Raw genomic sequence first — 12,605 nt, 5'->3', positions numbered from 1 at the left:
ATGAAAAACAGACTCTGAAAAACCAACCAACTTTCTTTACCAAATAATGTAAAAAGTGGAAAAAGTGTAAACACGCTAAACCTTTAATTATATAACCGTACCGATCTGTTTGGTTCTCGTTTTGGAACATGAGACTCAACATTGAAGTAGCATGTGCAAAGCCACTCATCCACCATCTTTATCGAATTATTTACAGGGCCCAAATACAGTGCATACAGCAAAACCAATAAAAAGTATTTTAACAATAAGACAAATGTCATTGTATCCATGCCTACAGTTCACATGATATAATACAAGTAAGCTTCTAGTGTTACAAATTATTACACATCTAGAGTTTCTACAAAAAAGATGCCTTCACTTACCATTTTGAAAACTGTAAGTAACTTGAAAACCACTTTGAGAATAAGAAGGCTATCCTGCTTGTCTCTATTTGCGTTGTTCATTGTTTTCTTCAAAACCATGATCCAGATATAGTTGAAACGTATTTAAAATATTAAAGAATAACAAGCTTCGAATTCCCTTATTGCAAAATTGTCTTTATAAAATGAAGAGCCGGCACCATTTAGTTAACCACTATTTTGGTTCAAGTTTTGTTTTTTTTCACTGTCAGTGCACTGCTGTGCACTACAGTAGGTGGGCTATGTAAAGAAACTCTAGCCTGATCTAGCCTACATTACATATGCCTATGACAGGCAACTAGAACTTAGCACAAAAATACTATATTTGAATAATTTCAATAAGGGACATGATTGTACATTAGTTTACACTATTCATTCACTTTGTGGAATGTGAACTCTGGGTTTTTTCATATTTCTGCTAGGGTACCCCAATGGTTCCCAAAATGTATGTATGTACAGTGCCTATAGAAAGTCTACACCCCTTTTAATATTTTCACCTTTTGTTGCCGTATAGCCTGAAATTCAAATGCATTTAAATATTTATTTTCATTTATCTACACATCCTACCCCACAACTTCCAAGTGAAAAAATATTCTAGAAATTTGTAGAAAATTAATAAAAAACAAAAACTGAAATAGCTTGGTTGGATAAGTATCCACCCCCCTTGTAATAGCAATCCTAAATTAGCTCAGGTTTAACCAATCGCCTTCAAAATCACACACCAAGTTAAGTGGCCTCCAGCTGCGTTAAATTGTAGTGATTTTCATGATTTCAGGATAAATTCAGCAGTTCCTGTAGGTTCCCTCTGCTAGGTGGTGAATTTCAAAGCAAAGTATCAACTATGAGCACCAAGTTGCTTTCAAAAGAACTCCGGGACAAAGTTGTTGAAAGGCACAGATCAGGGGATGGGTATAAAAAATATAAAAACTGGATGACTGAGCAAGAAGGACACTGATCAGAGAGGCTACCAAGATGCCAATGGCAATTTTGCAAGAGCTACAGGCTTTTATGGTCAAGACTGGTCAAAGTGTGCATGTGACAACAATATCCCAAGCACGCCACAAATCTGGCCTATATGGTAGGGTGGCAAGAAGGAAGCCATTACTGAAGAAAGCCCACCTTGAATCCTGTTTGAAGTATGCAAAAAAACACTTAGGAGATTCTGTAGCCATGTGGCAAAAAGTTTGGTGGTTTGAAGAAACTAAAATTGAACTTTTTGGCCTAAATGCAAAGCGTTATGTTTGGCACAAACCCAACACAGCGCATCACCCAAAGAACACCATCCCTACTGTGAAGCATGGTGTTGGCAGCATCATGCTATGGGGATGTTTCTCATTGGCATGGACTGGGGCACTTGTCAGGATAGAAGGGAAAATGAATGGAGCAAAGTACAGAGAAGTCCTTGAGGAAAACCTGCTGCCCTCTGCAAGAAACTGGGACGGAAGTTCACCTTTCAGCATGACAGCGACCCAAAGCACACAATCAAAGCTACACTGGAGTGGCTAAGGAACACAAAGATAAATGTCTTTGAGTGGCCCAGTCAGAGCCCCAACCTAAATCCAATAGAATATGTGTGGCATGACTTGAAGATTGCTGTCTATCAACACTCCCCAAGGAACTTGACAGAGCTTGAACAGTTTTGTAAAGAAGAATGGTCAAATATTGCCAAATCTAGGTGTGCAAAGTTCGTAGAGACCTATCCCAACAGAGACCTATCCCAGGGAGACCTATCCCAGCTGTAATTGCTGCCAAAGGTGCTCCCACCAAGTATTAATTCAGGGGGGTGGAGACTTTTCCAATTATGATCTTTCATTTTTGTATTTATAATATTTACATTTTTTCTCAATACAAAACTTTTATGGTGTGTAGATAAGTGGAAAAAAATCTTCATTTAAATGAATGAAACTCTGAGGCACTGACACAACAAAATGTGAAAACAAAGTTCAAGGGGGTGTAGACTTTTTATAGGCACTCTATATATGTCTGTATGTATGTATGTATGTATGTATGTATGTATGTATGTATGTATGTACGCATGCATGCATGCAAGCAATTATCACACACATGCATCTCTTCTTTTCAGGGGATGGGTGGGACTAGTAAGCAATGCAGGGGGGACTTTAGTTGCTGTGGCCCGACATGGGAGTGGGCTGCTCTTTAATGTTGTACCTTCAAAAGAAAAAAAATCAGTATTAGAAATAAAAGAGAGTTTGACTGTGCAGCAATCAGGGGAGCAGTGACAATAACACTTAAGCACATGAAGGGTAGAATTCACGTGCTCAAACAGGGGTGCAGGTTTTGGAGATTTTTCTGTGCAGCTTCCTTGTCTGTGTTGAATCCACACTGCTATCCACAAGCCAGCTGTGCAACGACATTGCAGTAAATACACCACATTATAAAATATGTAATACATTGTTCACTTTAAATGATCTGATGGCTTTTTAAAGCAATTGTTTGCCTGTTTATAAAATTAGTTCTGTTACACTCCTACCAATCACTGTGATATTGTGTGTTTATATGTATGAGTAAGTAGCTTCAAGTGTCACTTTAAAAAAAAAAAAATCCTTACTATTTCATGGTTTTAATTTATGTTGCTCCAATATTGAGTTGGTATCTTTTTCTCTAAATATACCTTCATTTGTTGCTGTGAGCCTGTCTGGAGAATCCTAAATGCCTGGACTGAATAGAAGTCCTCATTCCATTCAAATCATTTCAGCTCTGCCAGCCATGCCCTACTCTCTCTGGCTGTATTTATATAGATGGGGCTGTTCAGAGCCTGACAGAGGATTCTCCAGACAAGCTAAAAGCAGCTCAAAGTTATGTATAGGCAGATTTAGAGAAATTATAAAAACTCAAAATAGGAGCAACAGAACCCAGAACAACTCAGAATAATTGAAAACATTAGTGCAGAAGACTTGAGTCACTTGATAATTGACTTCTGAAAATGTTGATTATATATGTAAGTATTCAAATGCAAATGTATGCAGAATAAACCTTATCAGCCTACAACTGGAGTGCACTGAAATATCTGCATGATTGTATTGTCAAAATGTAAAAGATATTCTGTTATATTCATTATTACTGTAATGGTGTACTCTGCCTATATAACAAGTCCAATACATAGAAAAGAAAGTATGTTTAACCCTAAATAGATGTACATTAGGGGTAGAATGACTACTAATCAAGGTAGAAATAGTTGAACAGGTTGGCTAGTTGCCTCTTTAAAAAAACATTTCTGTATTTGATAATGTCTGGTACTCTGGTTTGATTGAAACTGATTGAAATTTTTATGACTGTTCTAAAATGTCATTCATCTGAAACCGCACACTTCATAATTACTTCACAATCACAGGAATTTGATTTTACTTACCAGAGAAGGGCTTCTTTGGTTTATTTATGTTGTAGTCCTTGTGGTTCGGATAGCAAAAACCTCTTTTAAATGCAAGCTGTCCGCTTGGCCCTTGAGTGTCAGTATATGTGGCTCATTGACATGCACAATTTGGCTCTTTCGATTCAGAGGCAGTGGCTGTTAATGTGTTTGAAAAGAATACAAGGATGAAGTATTTCATTTGTATGCAATCAGGACTCTAATAACAGTTGACTGGTACTGAGTTAGGGCAGCAGGGTGGAGTGGTGGTTAGCGCTGCTGCCTTACAGCACCAGGGTCTTGGGTTCAATTCCATCCTAGATGTCTGTCTGTGTGGAGTTTAAATGTTCTCCCCATGTCTGTGTGGGTTTTCTCCCACAGTCCAAAAACATGCTGTTCAGGTTGATTGGTCATCCTAAATTGCCCTCTGAGTGAGTGTTTATGTGTGTGTGGTACCCTGCAACAGACTGGCATCCTGTCCAGGGTGTAGTCCTGTGTCTGCCAGATTAGGCTCTGGCTCAATGCAACCCTGTAATGGATGGTACTGAGTTTGCTGCCCCTTATTTACAGCAGAATATATCTTACTAAATTTACTCACTCCCTTTTGTGAGTTATTGGTGATACGTGGTCTAGGACAGTGGTTCCCAACCCTGGTCCTGGGGACCCCCTGTGGCTGCTGGTTTTCATTCCAACTGAGCTCTCAGTTACTTAACTAGACCTTTAATTGAACTGATATTTTGCTTAATTGGACATTTTTAATTGTTTTCAGCTCTTAAACAGTTTCAGAGTTCAAGTTACTTATAAAATGGTATAGCTAACTTGAAATACGCAACTGTTAAGAGTTGAAAACAGTTAAAAATGTCTAATTCAGCAAATTAGCAATTCAATTAAGGGTCTAGTTAAGTAATTGAGAGCTCAGTTGGTATGAAAACCAGCAGACATAGGTGGCCCCCAGGACCGATTTGGGAACATGTGGATCTAGGACAGTCACACAAGGCAACTTCAAGAGAAATAGAAGCCTCCATCTAGTGGTCATCAAACGCATTTCTTAACCAGTGCAGTGAGACCCCCTTAACATAGTGTTAGTATTGTAGAGATGAACACAAACTGTAACAATGTTGTGCAATAAGATATTATGGTTTACAAATTCAGTAAACAGCTGTAAAACTTCAAAGCATGGCTTGGTGTTGCCAATGCAGCTTCTCTAGGGACACTAGCTTTTGTTTAATGTGGTACTGCATATAACAATTCAGATGTCTTCTAAGAATGACGGTGCTTTTACAAGTGAAACATGTTTATGTGGTTATTGATTAAAGGAAAATTGTCAACAAATATTTTAAAAAGAAAAACAGCAGGGCAAGTTCAAATGGCACATGAAAGTTAATATGTAAACATACTTGGACATGTTTATATAATTTAGTGCTTGTTAATTAATCTACTGTGACTTCAAGCTTGAATTCAAACTTCAATATGATGGGATGAAAGGAACAAAGTGTGTAATTCAAACCCACTTGGCTACACCCTGACTTAGCCAGGATTTCAGATTTAGCACTTTTATTTAAAGTGCCTACTTTTACAATGGCCAGGAGTATGAAAACCACATTAAATTTGCACTATAATGTTGAAGTTATCCTCTGCTTTTCCCCTGATTATACTATTCATTTACCATAGTTCACCATATTTTTAATATAATAATATGCTTTACCATACCCTTCTGTGATTTACAATACTTACCTGTGTTTTACCATGTTTTCACTATGCTTTACTGCACTATATTACTACTTAACTATATTAATGCAGCACTTGCTAGAAATGCAACGTTCCCTTTAGTATCCCCAGCTGAGATCAGCCACAGCCAGGACTTGAACCTGCATTCCTCTGATTTTATTAAAGGTTTATGAGATGCTTGCAAACAGAATGTTATGCTTGATGAATACCCTTCTTTGTTTGATATTGTCAAAAAACAGGTGAAAAACAATCATATAGCAGTCTTGTCGTGTGTGCTTAAACACTGAAAGTGATTAATGGAAACGGACACATAGACACACCACAAACCTGTATTTGCACTGACCATTTTATTAATGATCTTAATACAAGCTGACAATCTTCCAAAGCTTATTTGCTGGCTATGCTTTGCAATAGCTTTCCATTCCTAATCACATTAAAGGGACATACTTTTCAGCCAACTTCAGGCTTGAATTAAATTTGCTACAAAGTTATACTGTACCAGTAATACAAATTAAGGCATGTATGCATTGCCAGTAACACTGTTGTGACTTTGAGGATACATTGCAAGCTCCATTGTCATTCGTTTCAGTCTTAAAACATTCAACAAGTGCTTGACATAAGGTACCAATGTTATCTGCACACACTACTAAACTCTTTACATTATCTGGCCTGGCCCATACCTCAATGCTGGAAAATACAACATGTTGCAAACCAAAGCCATGAGATGAAGTGCAAATAAAGTGTCTACATATACAAAGGAGCTTGAAACATTAATAACATATAGAAACAATCCAGCAGAATGTTAAACACAGAACAGGTGCGACTAATATATAAGTCACAATTGCTTCTTGCCTAATTAGACCAACATTTTGATGACAAGTGGCTTTGTCAAAGAGATTAAATGCCATCAAACACAGCTGGCTTACTGGTGAAGGAAGACAATGCAAATACAGAAACAGACTCAACGAAAAAAGGTTCTATTTATCGGCAAAAGCAGCCAGCAACGTTAGAAAATAAACCATCAGATTAAAGAAGAGTCTCACTAATTCTACATGTGACTTAAAGGCAAGAGAAAAAAGCATGTTTAAAGTTTCCCAACACCAAAGCATTCATAAATATCACGTCATGTCAGCTATGTGGGATGGCCCGAATTTTCATATAGATGTTCCTTCTTTAAGATCTAGAAATATGTACATTGCAATCCCTACAGGTTAGTTTTTTTTTTTATTATTTTGCTTATTGATCGCAAAGTGGAAAGATTTTAAGACATTATGGTTTATACCACGGTCGCTGTAAACACCCTAGAAATTAAAAACAACAATTTAAAGCATAACAGCATTAGCCAGCCACAGTTCAAAGTTCCAAAGGCATTGCTATCTATTAACCCCCATCAACAGGTTTGTATACAGGTTAAGGCAGGTGAAAGGGTTACAAGTCTGCAGTGCATTTTAACTATAATTATTTATATATATATATATATGGTGGGTAGATTTGTTACTCGTCTTCCTGTTGCTCAAAGAACTCATGACAGCCGATAGTCACTATGGCGATGAAGGTCATGAACTCCTGAAAGTCACATTCTGAGTCAGCATCAGTGTCCAGGCTCTCCATTAAACTGTCCATCGTTGCCTGGTCTTTGATTTGCTGTAAGGAAACAGAATGGAGCTTTATCATACTGTATCCAGGTGAAGTGTTACACCTGCATCACACCTCCATCACAAATGAACAGGAGGTCATTTAGAAATATCTTCAAATGAACAAAAAAAAAAAGTTTTATTTTAGAGCTATCTCAAAATAAATTACAGCTATCTCGAAAGGAATAGGATGTTATTTTGATACATATTCAAATAAATATTAGAGCTCTCTAAATGCACTGGAAACCATTTAGAGAGATCTTAAAATGTACTACAGTCACCCCAAAATGAACAGAAAGTTATTTAGTGATATCTTTAAATGTATTAGGTTGAAATAATGAATTCAAGAAAATGTTTCTGTGCAAGAAACGTTACTGCTCTGTGCTCTTGTGGTTTAGGTAAATACCTACAATCCCTCCCCTTTCTTTCCAGAACCGTTTAGCCACTTTTGGGCTGTGCCTGGATCTACCTGATTGAATCCAGTGGCAGATGATTAGGTTCTGCTAGGTAGACACTCCACCACCTGAAAGTTAGTGTGATTGTATCAGGTCTACAGGCATATAGATTGAAATCCCATGTTCAACCTCCTTGAGCTCTGGTGAACAGAAGTGAGATACATAAGATACAGTAGATACCATTTCCATGTATTGCCTCCAGTACTGCAAGCTGAGAATGGCTTCCTCTTGCTGAGCACAAATGTTGTCACATGGTTACAGTATTGATCACTACACTAGCTCATTGTAATCATCAACATCATCTGATTATACAGCAGCCGCTACATAGTTCTTCAGCTGACTGTCATGCTCCTGTAGATAGATAAGGTGTGTGTGGCAGCAGAAGCATTTCTCTTCTACCCTCCTTCACTGAAGCCAATAGTTTCAATTCCAATCACAACCTCTAGACGGCAGCATAACACCACAAACTCTACATAATTTAAGCTGGTTTGCTGTCGCTGCAAATCTCGTACACTCTAAACTTTCTATTCATTCCTGCAGTTCGTCGTCACTTCAAGGGATTCTTAGTCCCCTCCTGCCTCAACCTTTTGCCTACCTATATTAACTGACACTATTCAAATCTCTGCTCAAAGGCAGACCCATCGCTGACACCATCTAAAACTAACTTAACTCTCAAAGACCAATATCCATCGCATTCAGCATATCTCTGCTCTCCACGGCAGACCACCACACTCTACCAATGGCAGTCCTTCGTTCACTACTACAGATCACTGCTTCAGCAGATCTCTGCTCTCTACATCAGGCCACTGCACACTACTGAGAGCACTACATCATTTACTTCCTCAGATCTCTGCCTGTTCAACAGATTCCGCCCTCTACTGTTAATCGCGCCTCACTACAGCAAACCTCGGCTCCCTCTTCAGATCTGCTCACTGTTGCAGCATGCAAAACTTGCTTTAGTTTACTGTTTAAATCTGCAACTGCCCTCCTCCAAAGCTTTCAACACTCCAGCTTTCCTCCAATACTCGGATAGTGGCAGCCATTTCCACAGTCAAGGGTAATGCTATTCTCCATCGAAAAAAAAAAAAAACGGGGTGTGTGACTTCTTCAGCAATTTAGTCATATGTCTGCTCAAGCATTAATACATGGTGAGAGACGTGGTACGAGACTGGAAATCTGTCTTGATTATGAGTTAAGGTGTTCCACTATTAGAAGAATGACTGGAGTTGTGAAAATCTATGAATGTGAGTTCACCTTTTCCATTCCAAGCAGACATGATAGGAGCTGCTGATCGATCATGTATTAACTAACATTTAGGATGGTCAGCCTTTCATCTCTCTGCCCTTGTTTCCATAATGGGGAGCAAAGGGCGTTGAGCAAACTCCAGCAGTCGATTCTTATATTCGTTCAGCTCCAGCTACCACCTCAGCTCTCAGTTCTAGCACTCCTCCTGTCTCTACTTTCAGTATCTAAGTTATGTCAGCAGGTCCTGCCTGCTTCCACCCTGTGAACTGTCATGCGAATGAAGTTATTGACATGATGTGTTCTGCAATATATAAAGTCTGCATCTCCCTATTTTTCAGCAGTTTCAATCACAATTGGCAAGATAGTAGGTCTGACAAACTTTGATAGTGACAGGAGCTCCCGTATACTGCAGAGAAACAGTTAATCAGAACAATCTAAGCATCTTGCCATGTTGAGTGGGCTCCTTCTTGGATGCCCTTGTTGGTCATGTAACAGACTATGAACAGTGCTGCGGTGCTCAGTGTCTCATTCAGTGATGGTAAAGCTTTTTATATATATTATATATATTATATATATATATATATATATATATATATATATTTATTATCTTTCTAAAGAATAGATTTAATGTTGATGTCATGAAAAATTGTGTTTTTTTTTTTTTTTAAATCATGGACATACTCCCACGTCATCTGTGACATCACCTATTTAAGTTCAAATTATTAATTTCTTAAAGGCACAGTGCTCCATTACATTAAACTTCGATCAAACGCAGGGCTTGCAAATGTAAACAAACTAGAATACTAATAAAGAACATATGACTGTTTTAACCACTTTAAATATATTAACTTTTAGTTTTTAACACTTGATTACTTCAAAAGTACTAAACATGTAGGCTTACACAGAAACATTACATGAATTTCAGATTCGCGGCATGTAAGAACAAGCCCATTCTTCCAGTAAAAGGGAGCACAAATTTTATTTTGGCTATACCGTGTCAGCATGCCAAGAGGTCCCCTCAGAACGTATAAACATTACATAATACCTATATGATAGCCTAATTGTCATCCCAGAAGCATCAAAATTAAGTTTTTTTTTATTTGCTTTGGATTTTTGACAGAAATAATAATAATAATAATAATACAACTACCCGATGACAGGAAAAAAAAAGTTTTTCAGTTTTTTTTAGACGTGCAGTTATATATATATATAGATATATATATCTATATATATATATATATATATATATATATAATATGAGAGCGTGTCACTGTCTTGTCCATGTTATTAGATCATTTATCATCTAGTAGCAGCTCATTATCATCGTCCGATATTATGTAATCAGACTAAACAATTATTTTGCAGTTCTTTTTGAGGGGCTGGTGGCAGGCCTGCCCTTTGAATTCTCTTGGTGATATTTAACATTTCTAACATGCAGCTACTCACCCCTAGAAAGCTTGCTAACTCATTGTTGAGCAGATCCTTCAGTTCGCTTTTCTTCAGCTTGTGCTTGTCTCCCTCCTTTCCCGAATACTTGTGAAACACTTCTATGATGGCTACCATGGAGTTCTCTAAGTCAGACATTTTCAACGCAGGGTCCAAAATCTGAAAGAACATCCATAACGGTTAAATTCTCAACAGTGCTACATTTAAGAAACTGAATAAATTCAATGATAAACAGTTCGACTATGAGGCATTGAGAAAGACTTATAGGCGAAGCATTTGTCATTGAGTTATTTATTAAATTAAATAATTAATTATGTTTCTTTTAAGAGTTGAAGGGCCAAGTATAGAAGTGAAATTACACTTAAGAAATCATGACTTAGAAAATCAGAAATCTGTATCTGATTAAATTCAATTTGGAATTAATGACCTGAGTTCATAAGTCGCTCTTCAGTTCCAGTTGCCGGTCATAGGCATGTGTAGATTAGATCAGCCAAAGGGTTAGATTCTCAAAGCCAGCTCCTCCAAATTGTTACATTTTATTTCAGAAAGGAAAAACACACCTGGTAAAGTTACAGAAATAAACAACTAAACAATACATTGTACAGGCTTATAAGTAGTTTTTTTTTTTTTTTTATTATTATTATAAATCATGTTTTTTCCTTTCTGGAAAAAAAGTGCTAATAAATAGCTTTGAGAATGAAGTGTCTTTATGTTAGTAAATGGCAGCACTATCTAGTGAACACCAATTCCAGCAATGCAAAAGAAAACTAAAAAAATATACATAAACTGACTGATGTAGTCTGTGTTTGTCATTTGAAATTCTTTAATGTATAAAACAGTCAGATAGACTTCAAAATACATGTGCATTAATGACACTGTAATTACCATTAACACATTTTCATTTCTTTATTGTGAGGATGACCCAGTCACACACAGTTCAAGCAGAGAAAACTGCTAAAATAATGTGTAAATATACCATAATAAACTTCATACATGAATGAACAACATGGATTAAACATGTAGTTATTTCCCCAGTAATAACATATTGTGCTCAGTAATGCGACACAATTGCAAAATTGTAAAATGTACGTATATTTTGAAGTGTGTCCACTCTAAAGAAAAACTATTGTGCACACACTTCAAAAAAATCAACACAATAATTAACTTGTTAAATAAAATATAAAACAGGCAAGTCAGTCTTTAGCAATTCTAAAACTAGAAAAAACAAAAACAAATGAAAACCGTCAAAAAGTTTACGCCTGGTTCCTCTTACCTCACTGTGGCTGGGTTTGAAGTCTGCAGGGAATGAGCATACACAGCTGGGCACTGCCTTTTTATAGCTGAGGGAGTGGACAGGTCCCCTACTGACTGTGTTGCAGCCTCACGGCAGCCTGGCCTGGCCAATGGGATGCTGGACATGAGGAGAGCTCTTCATTCAGTCTGACCCTGTGGCAGTGATTTCATTCCACTTGTGAAGCTAATATGGTGCATTTTATTACTCTACTGCATTGAAGTCTGGGTGCGTATAGTAGCTTTGGAAGTAGTTTAACAACGTGGTTAGTATATTACGTTATCCACATTTCCATCCGCAGTGGAATTGCAATGGACACATTGGTGCCTTTACACAGGGGATCCCAATCTGGGGGCCCATGGGATGGTTTCAGGGGAGGCCACCGCGCATACACACATTTCCTCTCCCAAATGACCCTGTCAAGCAATGATCCCCACCCAGGGATCAATGAATTTCCATGAACACTGCTGTTCGGTGCTTGGGGTTATTTGGAATATAACATTGACATCAGCTCACACCCACGCTATAACAAGGAGAACAAAATGGGCAACTAGATTAATGCAATTTATAAATATAAAAACACAAGTTTTAGTTATACATGAATGAATAAATAAATACATATATAAATTCAAGATTTCTGCCAACGTATGTTCTTTTTTTATGGAGGTAGTTCTTATGTTCTATTTTCTTTGTGGAAGTTCTTGATATATTTTTTCCCCTTACATAAATAGAATAAACCATCTATTTTGCGTTTGCAGTCAGGCGGTATACAGCTGAGAACAGTAGTTACAGAGCGGCTCCAAATGTCCAAGAAATTACCCTAAACATAATGAAAGCAGTAGTACTTCTACCGGTACAAACAAACAAGCTTTCTCACTAAAGGGCTCAAAATCCAAATTTTGAAAATAAGACAGTGAGTATATTCAGTTAGGATTTGCTTGCATTGCAAAGAAAGATGGCCTTGATTACTAAAGTGTGTGATCTGCTTGGAAAACTCAATTTCTATGTATTCATTGGGTGTTGGTCCTCAATTGGGATGCC

At 37.4% G+C, this 12,605-nt stretch overlaps 1 protein-coding gene across 2 annotated transcripts; it reads right to left on the bottom strand.

The window, feature by feature from the left end:
- Positions 1-5,825: 5,825 nt before the first annotated feature.
- On the bottom strand, positions 5,826-11,653 carry LOC121322608 (protein S100-B-like). Of its 2 annotated transcripts, none has more exons than XM_041262771.1 (3): positions 11,547-11,653; positions 10,274-10,432; positions 5,826-7,137 (listed from the first exon to the last, which is right to left on the bottom strand). In XM_041262771.1, exons 2-3 carry the CDS (start codon positions 10,409-10,411, stop codon positions 6,988-6,990), a joined length of 288 nt encoding a protein of 95 aa, XP_041118705.1. In that variant the 5' UTR covers positions 10,412-10,432; positions 11,547-11,653; the 3' UTR covers positions 5,826-6,987. The 2 variants fall into 2 exon arrangements, with proteins under 2 accessions (XP_041118705.1, XP_041118706.1); XM_041262772.1 differs by lacking the exon at positions 11,547-11,653 and adding an exon at positions 10,701-10,803.
- Positions 11,654-12,605: the final 952 nt, after the last annotated feature.

Source organism: Polyodon spathula, chromosome 11, assembly GCF_017654505.1.
Source record: "Polyodon spathula isolate WHYD16114869_AA chromosome 11, ASM1765450v1, whole genome shotgun sequence".
Taxonomy (NCBI): domain Eukaryota; kingdom Metazoa; phylum Chordata; class Actinopteri; order Acipenseriformes; family Polyodontidae; genus Polyodon; species Polyodon spathula.
This window is presented reverse-complemented; position numbering and strand designations above follow the sequence as displayed.